This window comes from Ptychodera flava, chromosome 20 (assembly GCF_041260155.1).
Source record: "Ptychodera flava strain L36383 chromosome 20, AS_Pfla_20210202, whole genome shotgun sequence".
NCBI lineage: Eukaryota > Metazoa > Hemichordata > Enteropneusta > Ptychoderidae > Ptychodera > Ptychodera flava.
Window position 1 is genome coordinate 37,770,420 of NC_091947.1, and position 19,886 is coordinate 37,790,305.

At 37.5% G+C, this 19,886-nt stretch overlaps 1 protein-coding gene across 2 annotated transcripts in view; it reads left to right on the plus strand.

Moving 5' to 3' along the window:
- Window positions 1-2,945: 2,945 nt before the first annotated feature.
- Window positions 2,946-19,886, plus strand: part of LOC139120872 (ornithine aminotransferase, mitochondrial-like) — a 40,357-nt gene continuing 23,416 nt past the window's right edge. Inside the window, exons 1-2 of one of the 2 annotated variants that reach the window (XM_070685495.1) lie at window positions 2,946-3,110; window positions 5,866-6,046. In XM_070685495.1, coding sequence (XP_070541596.1) covers window positions 5,875-6,046 — 172 coding nt within the window. In that variant the 5' untranslated portion in view covers window positions 2,946-3,110; window positions 5,866-5,874. Of the gene's footprint in view, window positions 3,111-3,633; window positions 4,212-4,684; window positions 6,047-19,886 lie in introns of those variants that run through there. The other variant, XM_070685496.1, reaches the window with a different exon arrangement.

The following is a 19,886-nucleotide window of genomic DNA, read 5'->3' on the forward strand; positions in this document are numbered from 1 at the left end:
TCAAAAAATTTGTTTCTCAAAATTTACCAGTCTGATTGCTTTGATATTTAGTAAACCGGTTCTTAGGGTTTTTGTTAAGATATATTGAAATTAAGTTGAAATCCGGAATTTTGAATTTTTGGGGCAACTTTGCGAAACTGTCAGTTTTACTGGGATATCTTTCATTTTGTATTTTTAAGATTTTTTTTGGTAATTTTATACCTACTGGAACTAAGAGTATATAATGTGGTGATTTAGTAAGCATTTGATACGGTAAACTGTATTTGGTGTTGAAATGCTGTAAAAAAATCCTGGCAGATTTTGAAAAAATTCCAAACAAATGCCAATAAAAAATTCAGCCAGAGAAGGTTTGACAAAAAGAAAAAGTGGGAGAGTGGGGAAAAAAGAATGTTCAATGGATCGGATAAAAAAGATAATGTACCTCATCGATCTTCCAAACACCGTCTGTCGATGTATTTTTGTGCGCAATTAACCATGCAGTGTATTTTAGTTTAAGATGTCAAGTTAGGTAAGGATTTGAAAGGAATAGTCAAGTTCAACCACAGTTTAACTTTATCTCTTGTGTCATCATCCTTGTGTAATTGGTTTAGTTTGTAAGTTGTTCCAGATGTGGATGCACCAGCTGTTCTAGAAGAACAATGTTTACTTTTTCCTGTAGGGTTTCTGAGTTGATGATTGTATGTTCAAATTTCTCCATGTATCTGGTGTATGGGCAAAGTGTAAACATTGGTTGCATCTAGTCTATTTCAAATATTGTAAATGAAAAATCAAGAACAGTTAGTGTGTGCTTGTAAAAGATAACATATTTGTCAACACATATACTGCCTTGCAGATTGATTGTCTTAAAGATTATCACAGAAGTAGAAAAGGAAAAGAAACTAATCAAATTTGCTGTAACATATTCACTCTCAGTGCCTGTATAGGCGTATACTTAACTATTTTATCATTACATTCAGCTGTTGTATATCTTTATCACTGGCTATTGACAAAGGTTGAGACGACCCAAACTAGCCAAAATTAGCCAAACCAGCATAAACCACCAAAAACGACCCATATCATCAAGTAAACGACCTAAAACAAACATTCTAGGTATTCAGGGATACAATAAAACTCCACCTTCTGGAGAAACTGTCGACAGAATTGCGGGCAGCCATGTTGTTGGTACTATCAATTACCAAGTTGTTGGGCTCATTTCGATGACACAACTGAAAACGAAAATAACTTCAGCATCGTAACTGGGCTCACCGAAGGAGGGCGCTTTTTCAAAGCAGTTCTATCTTGCCATTTAATGCCATGTCTGCTGTGGGTAATATGTGTATTGAAAAATGGATCCACTTTGAGTACATCCAGCCAAGTGAATGAAGAATTTTTTTTATTGTTTCATGTATTTTGAAGCACAAGTCTACTACATGTGTTATTCAGTCACCATGATAATTCAAACACCTCTATCAGGTGGATGCAGCTGTATTATTGATGATGACTTGTTTGTGAAAAAATTAAAGCTTCAAACTTTTGAAATTAAAACCTTTATGCAGTTGAAAGTCCTGCGTGATGTTGATAATGCCACGTGCTTAGAGTCCGAGTCTACATTCATTATCTGTCAGCCTGCCTATGTATGTATGTATGTATGTATGTATGTATGTATGTATGTATGTATGTATGTATGTATGTATGTATGTATGTATGTATGTATGTATGTGTGTGTATATGCATGCATGCATGTATATGTGTATGTATGTATGTATGTATGTATGTATGTATGTATGTATGTATGTATGTATGTATGTGTGTGTGTCGGATCTCCACATATAAATGTAGACATGCATGTTTCCTGTAATATGCCCTTGTATCAATATGGCCATGTGAGGGCGCTGTTTTTTTAAAGCGACCACCCACTTAATCTGTTATTTGCTAGATCTTCAACTTTCCATGGTAACCTGCATGCACGCATATATATGTTTGTGTGCATGCATGCATGCATGCATGCACATATATGCAGGTATGTGTATGTACATGTATGGAACCAGGGCCACGGCACATGTTATCTTAATATTTGGTTTGTAGAATTTATTCAAATAAATTAATGTTGGTATCAAAAAAAATGTGAATGAGCTGTAAAAATGTAATAAACTAAAAACTTTGATCTCATTCCTTGGTAAGCCACTAAACACGACAACGGGGAAATTCCCTGTGCTACACTTTACGTTGTAAAAGCAGTAACAATCTTGCACAGCGCCCTCTATTGAAGAAACAACCGAACCCCTTAACTCGTTGATGGCATGTATAGGAATTTGCAATGATCGAAAATGCCGGCTGGTTTTCGCCGTTTTTGGGGCGGTTTCTCCAGAAATCTGAGACATATTTCATCCCTGTGCTTATTTTAGGTCGTTTACTTGATGATATGGGTCGTTTATGGTGGTTTATGGTGGTTTGGCTATTTTGGCTAGTTTGGGTCGTCTCAACCTTTGTCAATAGCCTTTATCACTCTCCATGGGCCAAGGCACACTTGGGGTCAATGTCATCACTCTGTGCCAGTCTGTGTATTGTCAGTCTGTCTGTATATGTATGTCCATGTTTCATACAATTGTTGACTTGTTTTGATAACTATATGGGAGCGAACAGTGATGTTGTCACTATTTTTTTCATCTCTTTCTGGTTTTGTATTTCATTTTATGCCAATGTCATGTATGTGCAGATGGATAAATAAAAAAAAATGAAATAGACGAATGTGGGTTTTTATTCCGGAGTAGAACCATTCCGTAGTTGTTTGTTGAAGGTTGCATCTTTGAGTTCTGAAATTTATGCCTTGCCGCTCTCCCTAGTGTGTTGTTGAGATTTAGAGTAAAAATTAGCTCTTCCTGAGTAAAGATTAGCTCTTCATTCTCTTTGCAACTTTCACCGTTGAGGGCTCAAGCACGGATTATTGTCTTTCAAGAGAAATTCTGAATCTGATTCCGAGTTTGACGTCGAGTTGATTATAATATCGGAGCTCAATATCGCCATACTGGATCACTCCTGCACCCACGCGTGTTCTGCAGCTGAAACATACTGCGATATACAATTTCAAGTAGTTCAGCGATACTTGCAAGGATCACCATCATTGTCGGAAGGTATATATTTGGGGTCCAGACACTTCGCACCAAAACCAGTTCGCCCCACACAACTTCGTCCCAAAACCATTTCGTACCAAAACCACCTCGTCCCAAGTACTACTTTGCCCAACCCCACTTCGCCCCAAGTACCACATCGTACTAAAACCACTTCGCCCAAAGTATAGTACCGTCAACTCGTCCTGAAACAACGATGTTACGACGTATCATAAGGTTGTTTTTTACCCACAACTTGGAAGCATTAATGTGTTAGGACATTTTGGCTACCACGAACCATTTATTGTTGCATGAAACCATAAACGATAGAATAAGAAAATAGAAACACGCAAATGCTACAACTCAGGTGCCTTGCGCGGAATTGCACGATGTCAATTTCGCGAAATGCGTACACTTTCAAGATTTCAGTCCCAGGATGACAGAAAGGTGGTTATTTTCAGCTTTACCAGTTAGCGATACGTTTAGGGCAAAGTGGTTAGGGACATGACTTTTGGGGCGAGGTGGTTTGGTACGAGGTTGTTTTGGTGCGAAGTGGTTTTTGGTGCGAAATGGTATGGGACGAGAGATGGTATGGTGCGAAGTGGTTTTGGTGCGAAGTGTCTGGGAACCATATATTTAATAGACAATATCTCTGACTATTATCTTTCTCATTCCCAGTATTTTGTAGTGCATGGCGGGCTACCGTCGCGTCGCTCGGTAAAATCTCAAAGGTGGATGAAACTGCTACGCTGCGCGCCGCAGTGGCAAAATGCACAGGATTTGCTCAGCGGATACGATACTATCTCAACAAAGATATACGATTTGCAAAGTGGTATCGATTGGTCGTTCCAAGGAATCACATTCTCTTCCTGGCATACTGTTTATAATCCTACCTTAGCCCCGTGCATGCCAATCGGCCATACCGTCCGTGGGTAACCTTGATCCGTGACTTAACCCATCCTCGAGAAGCCAGTGAGGCAAACAGTCGAACTAATCGTAAATTTCCTTTATAGTAGAAACTAGCAGAAGTGGAAGAGAAATGGAAGGGTATGTCGATCAATTGTCGGCAGAACTATTTAAGTAGCACGCTACCTTTCCATGGGAGAACTAAGAAATTTGCATGTAGTGTCACATTGGGAACTGGTCAATTGGACCCACGCCGATGGACCCAAGTCAATGATAGAGATAGAGATTATTTACATGTAATCATTTCACATTTTGTTGGTCAGCTAACGTCCGGTATCACTGACCGGCATTAAAAACACTGTGACTAAGACTTGTATTGCATAGTTTGTTATTCCAGTGTCTGGTCTTTATATAATTGTGCAACGAAATTCACTTCGACAGCGCTTGTACTCGGAGACGGCAACCCGGTCTGCAGCGCTAAACAGTGAAGTACAGTGCTTATATAAACGGTACATTTGTGTGGCGAGCTTTTGGAGCCAAGGCTGGTTCACGGTCGTGAATTGCTACCGAACTCCAAACATAAACTACATATGCTAATCAAAGCGATGCTCGAATAGATTGTATGAGTTCATGATTTGGTAAAATTCGCGATCAATCACAGGGTCCAATTGACTTGGGTCCAATCGGCGTAGGGTCCAATTGACTAGAAACTGTCACATTCACCGGAGATCTAGCCCAGCGTACGATTCCGCGGCCGTGCGCTCCCGGCGTTATATACGGCCTCCCACCGCCGTATAACGCCGAGAACACAACATCGTACTCAGGGCAAACACTGACAGGAGATCCTGACCCCGTGCTGTGAAACGTAGGATTTACACTTTTCCGTTCATGATCAAAATAGTTTAGTCGTGTGTGCTTTTATCATTATGAAGTATGAGAATTTCATCAAATTGCGTCCTTTGATTTTCATCTATGACACGAACTACTGGATTTTACACGTTCTCGGCAAAGCCTTCGAGTACCGGTACACTTGTTCTATGGTACTAACTATTACTTACATGCTTCGTTACGCACACTGCTCTTTTCCCTCTTGGCCTTTCCCCAAGTTGAAGACAGTAGCGTAAATATCCATCGCCTATCCAATGTTAACGCTGATTGTAAACCGTTAATGACGACTCCAGAGCTTTTTACATGTTAATTTTTGTATTATTTGCAACCAACAAAATGTAAATGTGGTTGTAAACCTACAGTGGTATACACTTGAGAGCCAAGTACATTATAACAAGCACATAGTTGACTGACAGATTTGTGTGAATAGATTCTTCAAAATTAAGTTGGAAAACCCCAAACCCATCACATACCAGAAATAATCATAATGTAGGTGAGCTATGGCTCTGGTGTCAGGTCATTCCAAAATTTAACAGAAAGAGAATTTTCAAATCTAGTCCTGTGCAATGATTGCATCATCCTATAATTTGCATCACAAGTGGAGATATAGAGTAATCGTTTGCAGTTTTTCTGGTATATCTCACCACATTTATGGTAATACAACAGTTTTTCCTTGTGTAGCTTATTCGTTTTCTGAGTAAGAATCATGTGTATGATTATCTCATGGTCACATGAAAGTGTAGTGTTTGTGCTAACCTTCCAGTCAAATTTCAAGTAGGAAAATATATTTTCTGCAGTTTTATTAATGAGAAACTTTTTATCCCTTTGTGTGAAATGTTATTCCTTGTTGTAATTTGTAATTTCAAGGCATTCTTTATTTTGAAAGGTGTTAAAATGCTGTTGCCACATGTACTTGTCTATGTGGATTCAGAGTTTCAAAGTGTGTTTATTTGAATAGTAACAATTGTTATGTTTTGTAATTCAGGTAGTCAACATGCAGTCCAGATTGAGTATCTTTCGTAATATTGCACCTCGTCTGACCCGAGGTCAGGGCACCAAGGCAAATCTTGCACCATCTCAGGCCTCTGATTTCGTATTCAAGAGAGAAGACAAGTATGGAGCACAAAATTATGCTCCAATCCCGGTGGCTATCTCTAAAGGAGAAGGTATGTCTCACACAATATGCAGACAGATATATGACCTGAATTCCCCTGTTCAGATTGTGTTGATAATACCTTTGGTAAATACTTAAATTGATTATAAAGCACCTTGTATCTAATGTTTGCTATTCGTCAATAGGCAGCCCATTTAGTTTGTCATTGGCCAGATTAAGATATCTAAAGACTGATTATGATGGACTTCTTCAGCCACAGTCAAGTGCATCTTGTCTCTCCATCAGTGTGCAAAATTAAACAGGAACTTCCCCTATAAAAGCCGGACTATTGTAAATCCATGCAAATGTAAAAAGCCAGGCTACTGATCAGACGTTTGGTCCCAAAATCCCATAATTTTGCCATGTATCAGGCGTTCATTACCATTGATATAGCGACTAAACTTGAGTAAAAAAAAAACTAAAAAAACAGTGTCCTCCCAAGGAAAAAGGTGAAGGGTAGCGGCTAATTTGCATAAAAGTAACATATCCAATTTGCATAATATTACAGTGAATTTGAATATATGCAAAGGCACAACACACACACAAACACACACAAATACAAAAAATATTGAGTCAAACCATATTGTATTTTCCTTGAAAAATATGCCCAAATTTTAATTCAAGATAAGTCAACAGAAATACAGAAAATATACATAACAAAAATTGTACTTCTTGCAAAGTTTGCAAAGCATACCTATGTGAAAAAAATAAATATGAACCTCTTACATTGGATAATAAAACTCACATAAATTTCTCGCTCTTCTTATGACCGATCACCAAAGAAGACATAAAGTAGTTGTACGACCAATCGAATATTCTATGTCAGACTTCGATCAACGCACGGTCCACTATTAGCTAAACCTATACGTGCGCAAGACTCACCGTCAGAAATCCGTGAATCAAGTAGATCAGAGGTTATTGGCTTGTTCACAATGCACAAATAAAGAAATAAAACTGTTGGAAATGATTCGCAAGATTTTTGTGCAGCAGCAGCTGCTGTACGTCATCCGCATTGATCGTTGAAACGTAGCGACTAGCTCCTACAACGAAACGTAAACAAGTTTGATAGCCGCCATTTTGAATGGACCAAACATGACCTCGCTGTAAAGTCGAGGGCAAATTGAAGTTTGCAAAGGTATATGCATCGTCGAAACTATCAGAAATGAGATAAATAATTAAATTTCTTTTTAAAATACTGTTTTTTTAGCTACTATAGACTATAGTCTATAGAAGCTATTGGGATGGGTATCCGTCCAGCGTCCGTCGTCAGTCTGTATGTATGTATGTATGTATGTATGTATGTATGTATGTCCGTTTGTGAGGCGTCCGTCCACTCAAATATCTTGAAAACCGCAGTACTTACTGATTTGATATTTGTTGTGTAGATGAAAAATATGATTTTGAGAAACTCTTTTTTTTAATTTTTTGATATTGTTGAAAATAGGCAAATTAATGCCAAAAAGGCGTTTTTGGTAAAAAATCTTCTTCTTCATAACCACTGGTCAGACAGCTTTGTTATTTGGGAGACAGATCCCTAGGGATAACCCAACTTAGATTTGTTAAAATTATGATGAAATATGCAAATGTGTATTTTTAAGGAATTTTTTTGTCATTTTTGGTCAAAATTTGACTTACATTGTATGTAATTCTTGTACTGTATAAACCCTATCAATTCACCCAGAAAAAATAATTAATATGATTTTAAATAATTGAATTAATTAGGAATCATCAAAGCCAAAATAACTTTAGTGTAGAATTATCAGAAAGTTCAACTTTTTTTGACAGTTCATAGTGAAATGCTTACCATCTTGGAGGATTAAAACATGTAAAGGCAACTTTCCTGAATCCCAACTATATATGTTCTGAACCACCATATATGCTATCAGACGTTTGGTCCCAAAATCCCATAATTTTGCCATGTATCAGGCGTTCATTACCATTGATATAGCGACTAAACTTGAGTAAAAAAAACCTAAAAAAACAGTGTCCTCCCAAGGAAAAAGGTGAAGGGTAGCGGCTAATTTGCATAAAAGTAACATATCCAATTTGCATAATATTACAGTGAATTTGAATATATGCAAAGGCACAACACACACAAACACACACAAATACAAAAATATTGAGTCAAACCATATTGTATTTTCCTTGAAAAATATGCCCAAATTTTAATTCAAGATAAGTCAACAGAAATACAGAAAATATACATAACAAAAATTGTACTTCTTGCAAAGTTTGCAAAGCATACCTATGTGAAAAAAATAAATATGAACCTCTTACATTGGATAATAAAACTCACATAAATTTCTCGCTCTTCTTATGACCGATCACCAAAGAAGACATAAAGTAGTTGTACGACCAATCGAATATTCTATGTCAGACTTCGATCAACGCACGGTCCACTATTAGCTAAACCTATACGTGCGCAAGACTCACCGTCAGAAATCCGTGAATCAAGTAGATCAGAGGTTATTGGGTTGTTCACAATGCACAAATAAAGAAATAAAACTGTTGGAAATGATTCGCAAGATTTTTGTGCAGCAGCAGCTGCTGTACGTCATCCGCATTGATCGTTGAAACGTAGCGACTAGCTCCTACAACGAAACGTAAACAAGTTTGATAGCCGCCATTTTGAATGGACCAAACATGACCTCGCTGTAAAGTCGAGGGCAAATTGAAGTTTGCAAAGGTATATGCATCGTCGAAACTATTCAGAAATGAGATAAATAATTAAAATTTCTTTTTAAAATACTGTTTTTTTAGCTACTATAGACTATAGTCTATAGAAGCTATTGGGTGGGTATCCGTCCGGCGTCCGTCGTCAGTCTGTATGTATGTATGTATGTATGTATGTATGTATGTATGTATGTCCGTTTGTGAGGCGTCCGTCCACTCAAATATCTTGAAAACCGCAGTACTTACTGATTTGATATTTGTTGTGTAGATGAAAAATATGATTTTGAGAAACTATTTTTTTAATTTTTTGATATTGTTGAAAATAGGCAAATTAATGCCAAAAAAGGCGTTTTTGGTAAAAAATCTTCTTCTTCATAACCACTGGTCAGACAGCTTTGTTATTTGGGAGACAGATCCCTAGGGATAACCCAACTTAGATTTGTTCAAATTGTGATGAAATATGCAAATGTGTATTTTTAAGGAATTTTTTTGTCATTTTTGGTCAAAATTTGACTTACATTATATGTAATTCTTGTACTGTATAAACCCTATCAATTCACCCAGAAAAAAATAATTAATATGATTTTAAATAATTGAATTAATTAGGAAATCATCAAAGCCAAAATAACTTTTAGTGTAGAATTATCAGAAAGTTCAACTTTTTTTGACAGTTCATAGTGAAATGCTTACCATCTTGGAGGATTAAAACATGTAAAGGCAACTTTCCTGAATCCCAACTATATATGTTCTGAACCACCATATATGCTATCTAAAAGAAATTGCTCATAATAGTTTGTCATGATAGGGTGGTCAAATAAATAGAGATAGAGAAAGTTCTAATTTCCATTTATGGTTGACTTGGTAAGGATAAAATAACATTACTTTTTGAGAAAAAAAATAGAGTGGTCAATTAAAAGAGTGGTCAAAGTGATAGGGTTTTTATGGTAAAGCTGGGCTGTAAGATTCCTCATGTGCTATTTATAGCAATTATGCAATCTGTGTAAACAGTGCAATGAAAGTGTAACATGATTCCTTATAATGCTTTTGATGACCTTGAACTTCTTAAGTTTCAAACATTTGTCTCTTCAGTGTGCTTTCTCTGAGTACGTACAGTCTCAACTTATTCAACAGAACTTACTTACAATGTTAATTTGAAAGTTAAAATGTGCTTGGTTAATAGGATGAAAATACTGATATTAAAAGATAACCAGCTCAAGATTCTTTATAACCTGACAGATATGCTGTTTTATTATGACGTAAATCTTGATTTAAGCAAGTCTTGTTTACTTTAATTAGAATGTAATTAACTCTCGTTTATTTGCTATTATTGACTAATATAGTCTGATGAAATATGCAAATCTGTATTTTTACAGAATTTTTTCCATTTTTGGTCAGGCCATCCTGAAATGAGCTATCAAAGATATCCACCTTCTTTATCAATACATGTGTCACAAAAGGTTATTCTCTACATAACACAGCAGAGCTCTGTCAACTGTTGAGTCGCTTGTTTTTTCAAAACCGCTGGTCAGACAGCTTTAATATTTGGTTTACAAGTCCCTAGGATGACCTTAGTGAGATAATTTCATATAGTCAGGAAATACTTAATTTTGTATCCATGTCTATAGTAGCTTCAAGGACTTTGGCCCTATGTTTATTTATATACCACAGCACACGAATTCTATAAACCGAGAAAAGCATTCTCGTCACCATCTTGAGAGAGACGTGACCGCGACTATCGGATTACATACACAAGTCGTGCTACTGTAAGCATGGACTTCATGTCGAACATCGGAGCTGCCGATTTGCGAGGCATGATCTCGTTGGTCTTGATGAAAAATGGTGCTGAAGGCACGTTTCTACACCGTTTAAATGCAGTTTCCAGCAAGCACTTGTATTGTTTCTTTAGTGCCATGCCGTTAATGTGTTGATCAAAGACCATGTTTTCCGTCTACCATTTTGCTGGTGATAAGGCGGATACTACACAGATAGCCTCGAGTTTGTCGTTCACACCCTTGATTGAAATAAACTGGGCAAAGTTTCATTGTTTTATAGTAATGACACTTCCCTCTTTTCATGCTTGCTTTTTAGCGACTTCACACACTAAGCTTGCCTTTTAGTGACTTCACACACTACGCGTGCACACATTTTCACACGTACGTTCTCCATTTACATGGACTGCGTGTTGTTGACAAACTGTGAATGAAGCTAGTCAAAACAAGGGTAGCGGAAACTGTCCAAAGCGTAGCTGAACAATGGGAAGCGTAGCAGGGCAAAGTGTAAGCGTAGCGGGGCCGCTACGCTATGCCTGGGGAGAACACTGAAAAATGCTCTGTTTTTTTCGTCAGAGAACGCATATGTTTCAAAATGTGGTCCCTGTACAACCAAGTGACCCCTCTTTGTGTGTATGTCAAGAAAGTGCCAATCAGAATAATTCAAATTTTTCATGCGGTCAAAGCAATGCTATGAGAATTCAAAAAACTCCAAACCCTGTGTATGAAAATGGCTGTGTCATCAGTAATCACTCTATTGTGTGCCCACGGTCCTGTAAGTTCTCGTTTCCCATCCGAGACCGACAGATTTCTAGTTGAGCCGAAAGTTTTAGCACCTTGTTGATCCTTGTGACTCAGGGTTCTCAAAAATTTTTGAAGTAGGCGGAAAATTCAGAAAAGTAGGCGGTTAGCTTCTGTGTGCAACCAGGTTCCCTGGGCAGGCGGGGGACAGTTCTGAGCAATTTCATGCATTCTTATACAGTGTATAAAAGGCTATTCTAACATACACACAGGGGGGAGGGTTTCAGGGAGGGGATCCCCTCCCTGTGTGCAACAAGAAATTTTTAAAATTTGAAGACATTTTGGAGTAATTTCATGCATTATTGTACTGTATGAAAGACCATTTCAGCATAAGAGTGTTAAGGATTATTTTTAAATTTGAAGACATTTCTGAGCAATTTTATGCATTCTTATACAGTGTATAAAAGGCTATTTCAACATACACACAGGGGGAGGGTTTCCCCGTCCCTGTGGGCAAGAAATTTTTAATTTTGAAGACATTTTGGAGTAATTTTATGCATTCTTGTACAGTATTAATAGACCATTTCAACATACAGAATAATCATTATCATTGCCAATTACAACATGTTTTTAAGGGATAAAGTTTAAAAAAAGTCAGAAAAATTAATTTGATATCACTTGGGCCTGTCAACTGTATTCAGTTGACAAGGATAATAGCAAAATTTCACCAGACTGTTGTGTAGAATTATGTTTAGCTCATGACTTGAACAAACATTTTGAAATACATCATAGAATAGGGCCTAGGGTTTTCACAACCCAGATAACGATCCGCTAGAATCCTGACCAGCCTGGCTGTACAAAGTGTTTTACTGATTTAAATAAACTTGATTGAAGATACAGTAAAATCAAAGAGTTTATTCAATTCAATAAATTATAGGAACACAATTTTCAGTGATTTTAATTCACTGTACTAATTTCAAAATAAAACGAATCTGCGAGCTGATTATTGATTTTTTGCTGATGTTGAATATAATTGAAAAAGAGAGCTAAATTTCAGTGTTCATGTTTGATAAAACCTCAAACTAACGACACTAAACGCCAGCCTGTACTACACCGTGTGTGTACAAAGCACCGGTAGTCAATTGTAACACAGTACACACAACGCGATATTGGTCGACCTGAAATTGACACTGTGATCGACGTAGCGTTTCAAAAGTACGAAAAGTTAGACCAAGTAATTTTTTAGCTCCTCAGTTTTATATACTGAGGAGCTATTAGAATTGAAACCAGAAATGGCGGCGTCAACTTTTACTTCCTCCTGTCCAGTCAGATCGCACGGTACTCATTTGCATATGAAAGTTCTTCAAGCTGACAACCGTTAACTTTCAAATTGACGTCAACGGGCCAGTTTTCAAGGTGATTTTCAACTGGATTTTTACGATCCGTGCTACAAAAAAATATCATGTTTGTTGGATAAATTGCGAAAGTGACATCCATTCTTCATTGCAGACGTAAATTTTATGAAAATCTAGCGGTGAAAGTAAAGTAGTAGTTTGAACGTGTTTTCGGCGGTATGTCGGTGACCCCGGCAGAGACGTCCACAAACATATCGAAATCGTTTGAAAACAACCTCGGAAGTAAACTAAATTTTCCTGACAGAGAGGTCTAATATCGGTCCCAACAACGGCGAAAAGAAATTAATTCGAAATGCCTGTGTAACAGTCCGCGCAAAAATAATCGATGTATTTCGAAGAAATGACCCGGAAGTATACATTGACCTCGACATGTTGGCCTCTGACTTGTAAATGCGGAAGTGTTGCGTCGCTCGTGAAACGATAAGTATACCGTGGAATACAGCTTTTTAAAAGACGCTTTTGACATAAAACAGTTATTGAATAATGTATAACACCGCAAGGTAACGTATGAGCCAAGTTTTAATATACTTATTGGGCTGATTACGACATTACATCGACCGATCGGTCGCGTGCCGTGAACGGACTGAACGGCTAAGTTTAGTTACCGTGACTCCGCGTGTGGAGCAAGTTTGGCTGGCGAAATTATTTGTTTATGCCCCGGTATGACGTACATCATAGGACAGGAGACTTTTCGAAAATGCAAACCGTAACTTCAAAACCATTCACTGATAAAATATGCAATAAAAAATTGTGTATCATGCAGGCAAGTATTTGTTTTGTTGTAATTGGGTCGATGTGGTACATAGGGTCAACATTGGCTTAATTCACGTACAATCATCATCACAGTCACCATCATTGGAATCGTCTGTTTGTTTTTCTTCCGTCCAGTTAAATTCGTCAGTCAGTTCGTCAAAGTCAGAATCAGTCTCGTAAATATTGTCCTCTTGCTCTCTCAAAAGGTCAAATTCATGTGCCTCCTCCTGTAAAATTGCATCGATGCCATTTTCCAGATCACGATTTTCAGTATCAGTGATTAGTGGTGGTGATACTGATGACTTATCTGTAAACTTTGGGCATACACCATACCTTTTTGATGTGGTACAGAATCCAGGGTCACCATTATGTGGATTACTGCAGTCTTTGCATCTGCACCCAGGGCCACAACCATTATGGGTCTTAAAACATTTACAACATCTGCTATTACAAGTTGGCATCTTTTTGCAACCACACCCTTTTGTCAACATCTCCAAATTATTTTTTACTTTATCTAAATTAGCATCACTGTCCCAAATAATGTCAAGTTCCCCATTGCTAAGTCTGTATCCATATTCACTGAAAGAGGGGAATGTGACATGGCACTGATCTGCCTGGGCCCATAACTGAGAGACCCAGCATGACCTTTTCCAGTGAAGTTCTAGGGCTTCAAAGGAAGGAGTACATTCTTCCTCATATTGAATACGTGGCCAAATTGTTTCTCTTATATATGTAAGCCATTTGATGTGGTTATCTTTAAGACTGTTAGTGACACTGGCTACTTTACGATAAAGTTCAAAGGGATGAGATGCATCAAATGCTTGAAAATGTTTCTTAAAATATACACTACCTACTAAACGTATGAAAGCAAAAATTCCATTCTCTACACTGTCTACTGTTGTGTCTATCAATGTTCCAGGTAGTAGGGGCCACTAGTTATAAATTCAGAGTATTGAAAAAATGCCTTGTAGAATGATACCTTTCCAATGCCTGCAAAGTATGACACATAGTCACAACCTGTGCATATAAACAACGTTTGAATTATTTTACCTAAATATTGGAGGGGAATATGTTGCAAATCAGGGTCCAAATTTAAATCTGATTTGAATTGATTCATATCTAAATAAGTTAGATTGGATAAATCATTATCAAGTTGTACGAATATCTCTTTTTGAACATGTTGATATAGTACTGGGAGGAGAATATGATAAGTATCTGTATCAGGGGAGTAAATAACACCTTTCTTGTACTGTGAGTGAACTGCATGAAGGATGCACCTGCTGTCGGATTCTTCATGACAACTTTTGGCTTCCCATTCAGACACGGTTCCATTACTACCAACAAAAGACTTTTGTCCTTGTTTTCCCCATCAAAGCCACCTGCTGTTATGAGGACTTGATCACCTTGCAAAGCAGGTACAATTATTTTAAAGATGTGACCGACAAGAAGTTCACCAGTTTTCTACTTCATGCTATCCTGCCAAGTCCGCTAAAAAGCGGTAAAAAAAACCCAGCCCCCTCGGGTGTGGGGGACTGGCGGACAGGTTTCTGCACCTTTCCCTGTCTATCGACTCCCTGCGAACCCATTTCGAGGGGAAAAGGCGTTCCTTGTCAGAAAACCTCTCCTCGGATGACCCCTAAACGCACAGGGGATAGCAAAACGTAGTGCCGTCGACTTGGCAGGAAAGGGGGTACCCAAAAAGGGCCCGATTTCCACCGGGTTGGGAGAATAACGGTCACCAGTGCTTAGATTCTGGCTACACCGAATTTCAAGCGGATTTTCACCGACTTGGCAGGAAAAGGGTTAATATTTGGTTTACTGGTCCCTAGAGATAATTTCATACAGTCAGGAAATACTTAACTTTGTATCCATGTCTATAGTAGCTTCAGGAACTTTGGTCTTATGTTTGTTTTACTCTTCAACCAACAAGAATGCGCAAAATACATGAAAGCGACATATGAATGCAGGCAGATATCAATTCACAGCAGTGTTGCATTAGTATTTTTGTATAGCAAGTTCTGCGGTTCGACTTTTAGTGCAGCAATGCAGAGTTTTGTCAGCGTAATATAACAGTTACATATGTGTACAGTTCTGAATGGAATGTTTGTGTCAGTTATTTTGTTTACAGTTCTGTTTTATACAGCACTGTGTTATGCACTACCGTCGCGTATTTTTTGTTCATTTTATTTCCTCATGAGCAGAAAAAAGGTTGACGTGGCGGGTCTCAATTGACGCGCGTGAGGATGAGAAACAAACTTTATATTTTCTTAGCCTAAGCTTTTTTTGTATCAGCACTATACTATGTATGACTACTCAATAAATTTGCGATATCTTCGTAATCCTACTTCAAATAAGATGTTACTTGACGTGAATCACAACAGAAAGGATAAAAAGGGAAAAAAAGCAATATATTGCCTACTTATACCACTCATGGTCATGTGACACATTGTTCTCACCGTACGTTTATTATCACAACACCAATTGTTCTTATGCAAATAAGTAAACCATTGCGGTTCATTGATATGGAAGTTAGTAAACCTTACAGTTTAATGAATAGACTTCATTATCATATAAATACAAACGTAAGGTTTACCACTTTCCATATCAATGCACTGTAAAGGTTTACTTATCTACATACGAAGGAAAATCAAACATCTGGCAGATTGTACACGTGGCAACTTTTAATGAGCTTTCGAAATTACATTACAATGACAACTTATCACCGTGTTGATTTTGAATAAAACTATGGCCTGATGAACTTGTGTACCAGGTTATTAAACGTAGTGGTATCTGACGAGCAGCACGGAGAATGGTACTCTTCAACTTTTATATCAACTTTTGTCACAGGTTGTGGGGGCTGTAAAGCGTTAGACACAGTTTTCTGCTGCACATTGCTAGTACACTTGTACGTGCGAAATCCTTCATCAGGACGATGGCCAGTGCATTCTTTAAACAGTTGTTCACCGAAGCACTTATTCATAGAAAGAAGTTGCTGCAGCAACCTGTATTTAATGAAAATAATCAATAATTGAAAATATTGCCAATGAAAAGGAATGACATTTGAGCGGAAAGTAATGGAATCCCACACTTAAAACTCCGTTCAAATGACAACACTCAGCAGGCAGGGTAGACCCACTGCATCGAACGTTTCAAATATTATCATGTCATATTAAACTGGCCTTTCAAAAACACGATGGAAGAAACAATAACGATAACGGTCACGCTGGGAAAATGTAAGAAAATAGTTGAAACTAACCTGCCCAAATGACCGGTCTGATATCCAGATATTCCACACACCCACAAATGAATATTTCGCTGCTTTTAACTGAAGTTGTTTTAAGTTTCTCGCTCCGGGTACGTCCCCACGCATCCGACACTGACACGCCTGATCCGGTATACTTGCGTGTATTTTGAAGTTCGCAAGATCGGCCTTCAGCCGAGTGCGGTTTACAACATGCCAGCTAAAGCCGTGAGGTTTCAAATTGTAAACCCACTCGAACCCATACAATTACCTATACAAAATCTGTTGACTTGGCTTGCTTGCAGGAGAAACTTGCAAAATTATTGAATTTTGATTATAAGGAATTCAATTGAGCAATGAGTCCTGATTTACCTGTAATTCAGTCCCAAAATGAGAGTTACATGAGTGTGTACAGGTGCTTTACTGTCTTTTCTGTGCCGTTTTGTGTCTGTGTTTATAACTTGTGTATTATGAGTTTTTACCTAGTGTTATTGGATTACGGATGGGTATGATTGAGATTATTTTGTAAAGGATTATTATCATTTTGATATAGTGATGTTGTAAGTAACAAAATTTTCTAATTGGTCATGTTGAACATTTCTTTCCAAGTCCTTCCAACTTAGAGAGTGTGTCGATAAAGACACGCAAGTGAGTGAAGGCAGGGGTCCAGACCGAATTTCGAGCTTAATTTCATTTCTCAAACACTACCGGTCATATTTTGATGAAATTTGGTTCACATACGTAGTTTTGATAGCTCTTTCAGTTTGTGTCATTTATATTTGCGTAAAAGGTGTCATGTGATCTTATACCGACATTTACCCGCTAAAATCGATTATATTATGTATCAGCATATTTCATCTTGTAAACAACATTTAAACTATTATTTCGGCAAATGATATTAGAGTAGAGTCAAGTCATTCGACTTATATACCGTACTTTACCAAGGAAATTTCGGAGTTAATCCCCCATATTTCTGCCAAATACATACGATTTGTAGAAAAAATCAATTCTTGTTTGAATTTCGGTATTTTTTAAAGGAAACGTTACCAAATCATACATGTTAAAGGTATGGTTGTAAAGATCTTTTAAGGCTTAGTTCGGCCATAGCAAAATTTCTGAGAAATAGGGCGCTCTACAAGTTGAAATTTTCGAAAGAAATTTGATCGCTGTGTACGCGATTAGGCGATCTCTTAAGTCATCCAAAAGGTCATGACCCCGTCGCCCACTCGCAATTTACCGAAAGGATTTGTAATTGTAGATTGGAAAGTGGCTTCACACATCATTCCGCTTGTCTTGTTTGTGCTTTACTGTGTTTTGTATCGGTATTGGGTAAGCAGTGTTGGCGCTAGGAATTTTTTCATTTTAGCCACAGTCTGTTAGTGTGGCTAAAATGATCAAATTTTTTTTAGCCACAAGCAATTTTTTTTAGCCACACGCAACAAATCAATTTCATATATAAATTGCACAAACCCTATTTTCAATAACGTTTGTACTTTATTATCCACATGTTTGGCCAGGGCTGTTGTACATACACTTTAATTCCTCGACAGATCAACCGCTGAGCACATTTTCTGCCAATTTTATAGCTTCAGATAATAATGACCAGGAGAATAGTAAAACTCCAGGTCCTTTGTGAAAGTTGTATGTCCTTCAATTAAAAAAATATGTATTAAACAAAAATTGGTCTTAACTTTTCATGAATGCTGGTAAATAAATTGACCCCTCTCTTTATAGACAGGGACAAATAAACTTCTGTTTATTTTTAACTTTTATTATGACACAAACAACAAATAGAGTTCTTGGAACAAAAGTTGCACAACATGTCATGAAAAAATCATCAAAGTCTTATCATTGGCTATAATTGTTCCTCTTTTTAATTTTTTTACGTGATTTAAAAACTGCTGTACATGACCATTTTCTGGTGATCCGGATAAAATTACAGTGATTGCCTGACTATGCAAAGCATTGTCCATAAAGTATCAAAGAAAACTATAAAAAAATTGCTTAGGTTTTGAAAATTAATTAAATTCGCAAACTCAGTGAAAAATCAAAAGAGCTGTTCGTAAATATGACAAATCTATGATCAACCGACTGATCTGTAGTCTCACAATTATATTTCCATGCACAGACAAAAACCTTGCTGTAATTTGTTCGACCATGGTCTAGACCGTGGTTCGTCTGTCTTTGTTCTCTTCTCGGTGGTTTTCTTATTTCCTTTTTTAGCTCCCATAGCCATATGTATATATGGCAATGGAAGCTATTCTTATAGGCTAGGAAAATGTCTGTATGTATGTATGTCTGTATGTCTGTATGTCTGTGTGTCTGTATGTCTGTATGTCTGTATGTCTGTCCGTCAACATCAAAAACTCCAAACCGCTGTACATTTCATCTTGATATTTGGTGTGTACATGAATGATGGGCTGTAGATGAGATTTTGTTCAAATGAAGTTGTCATTGCCAAAAATATGCAAATTAAGTGAAAAAATGTAAAAACAGTCAAAATTAAAAAACTCAATAACCCTGAGCAGATTACATGAAAAATTAGCATGTAAGTACTTTGGGCTGACATGAAATGATTGTGCACATCTTGGGTCAGTATCTTGGACTTGCTATTTTTCATGAATTTTTTTGTAATTTTCTCCCATTTTTGGTCAAAAAATCTCCTGCTCTGAAACCACAAGTCCGATTGATTTGAAACTTGGTATGGAAGTGCATAGGAGTGACCTTTCCCAAATTTGGGCAAATCGTGGTGAAATTTGCATATTTTTAGTTTACACGTCCATAGACTCCCATGTATAAGGCAGATCTCCATAGACTCCCATGTATAAGGCCACAAAAAATAAAAATTTAGTTTCTCATCGTATTCATATTGCAAAAAGGATGCAGTGACACAATTTTTAGTCCCCACAGATGAAGTCCAGTGAGCTTATAGATTGGGTCATGTCCGTCTGTTCGTCCATCCGTGAGTCCATCCGTTCACGCAGATATCTCGGATATTTTGACAAAATGTCATGTGACCTCGGTGACCTTTGACCTCAAATACACATATTTGTCCATAACTCAGTAACCACAAGTGCTACACCCTTCATGTATGGTATGATGGGACAGCTTATGACGCCACATATTGTACCTCATTAATTATGCACATATCTAATTTTGAGCGAGCCAATAGAGCTAGAGGTCTGATTTTTGGTATATAGGGATAACTTAGCAATACAATTTTTTTGACAAAATGTCACGTGACCTCGGTGACCTTTGACC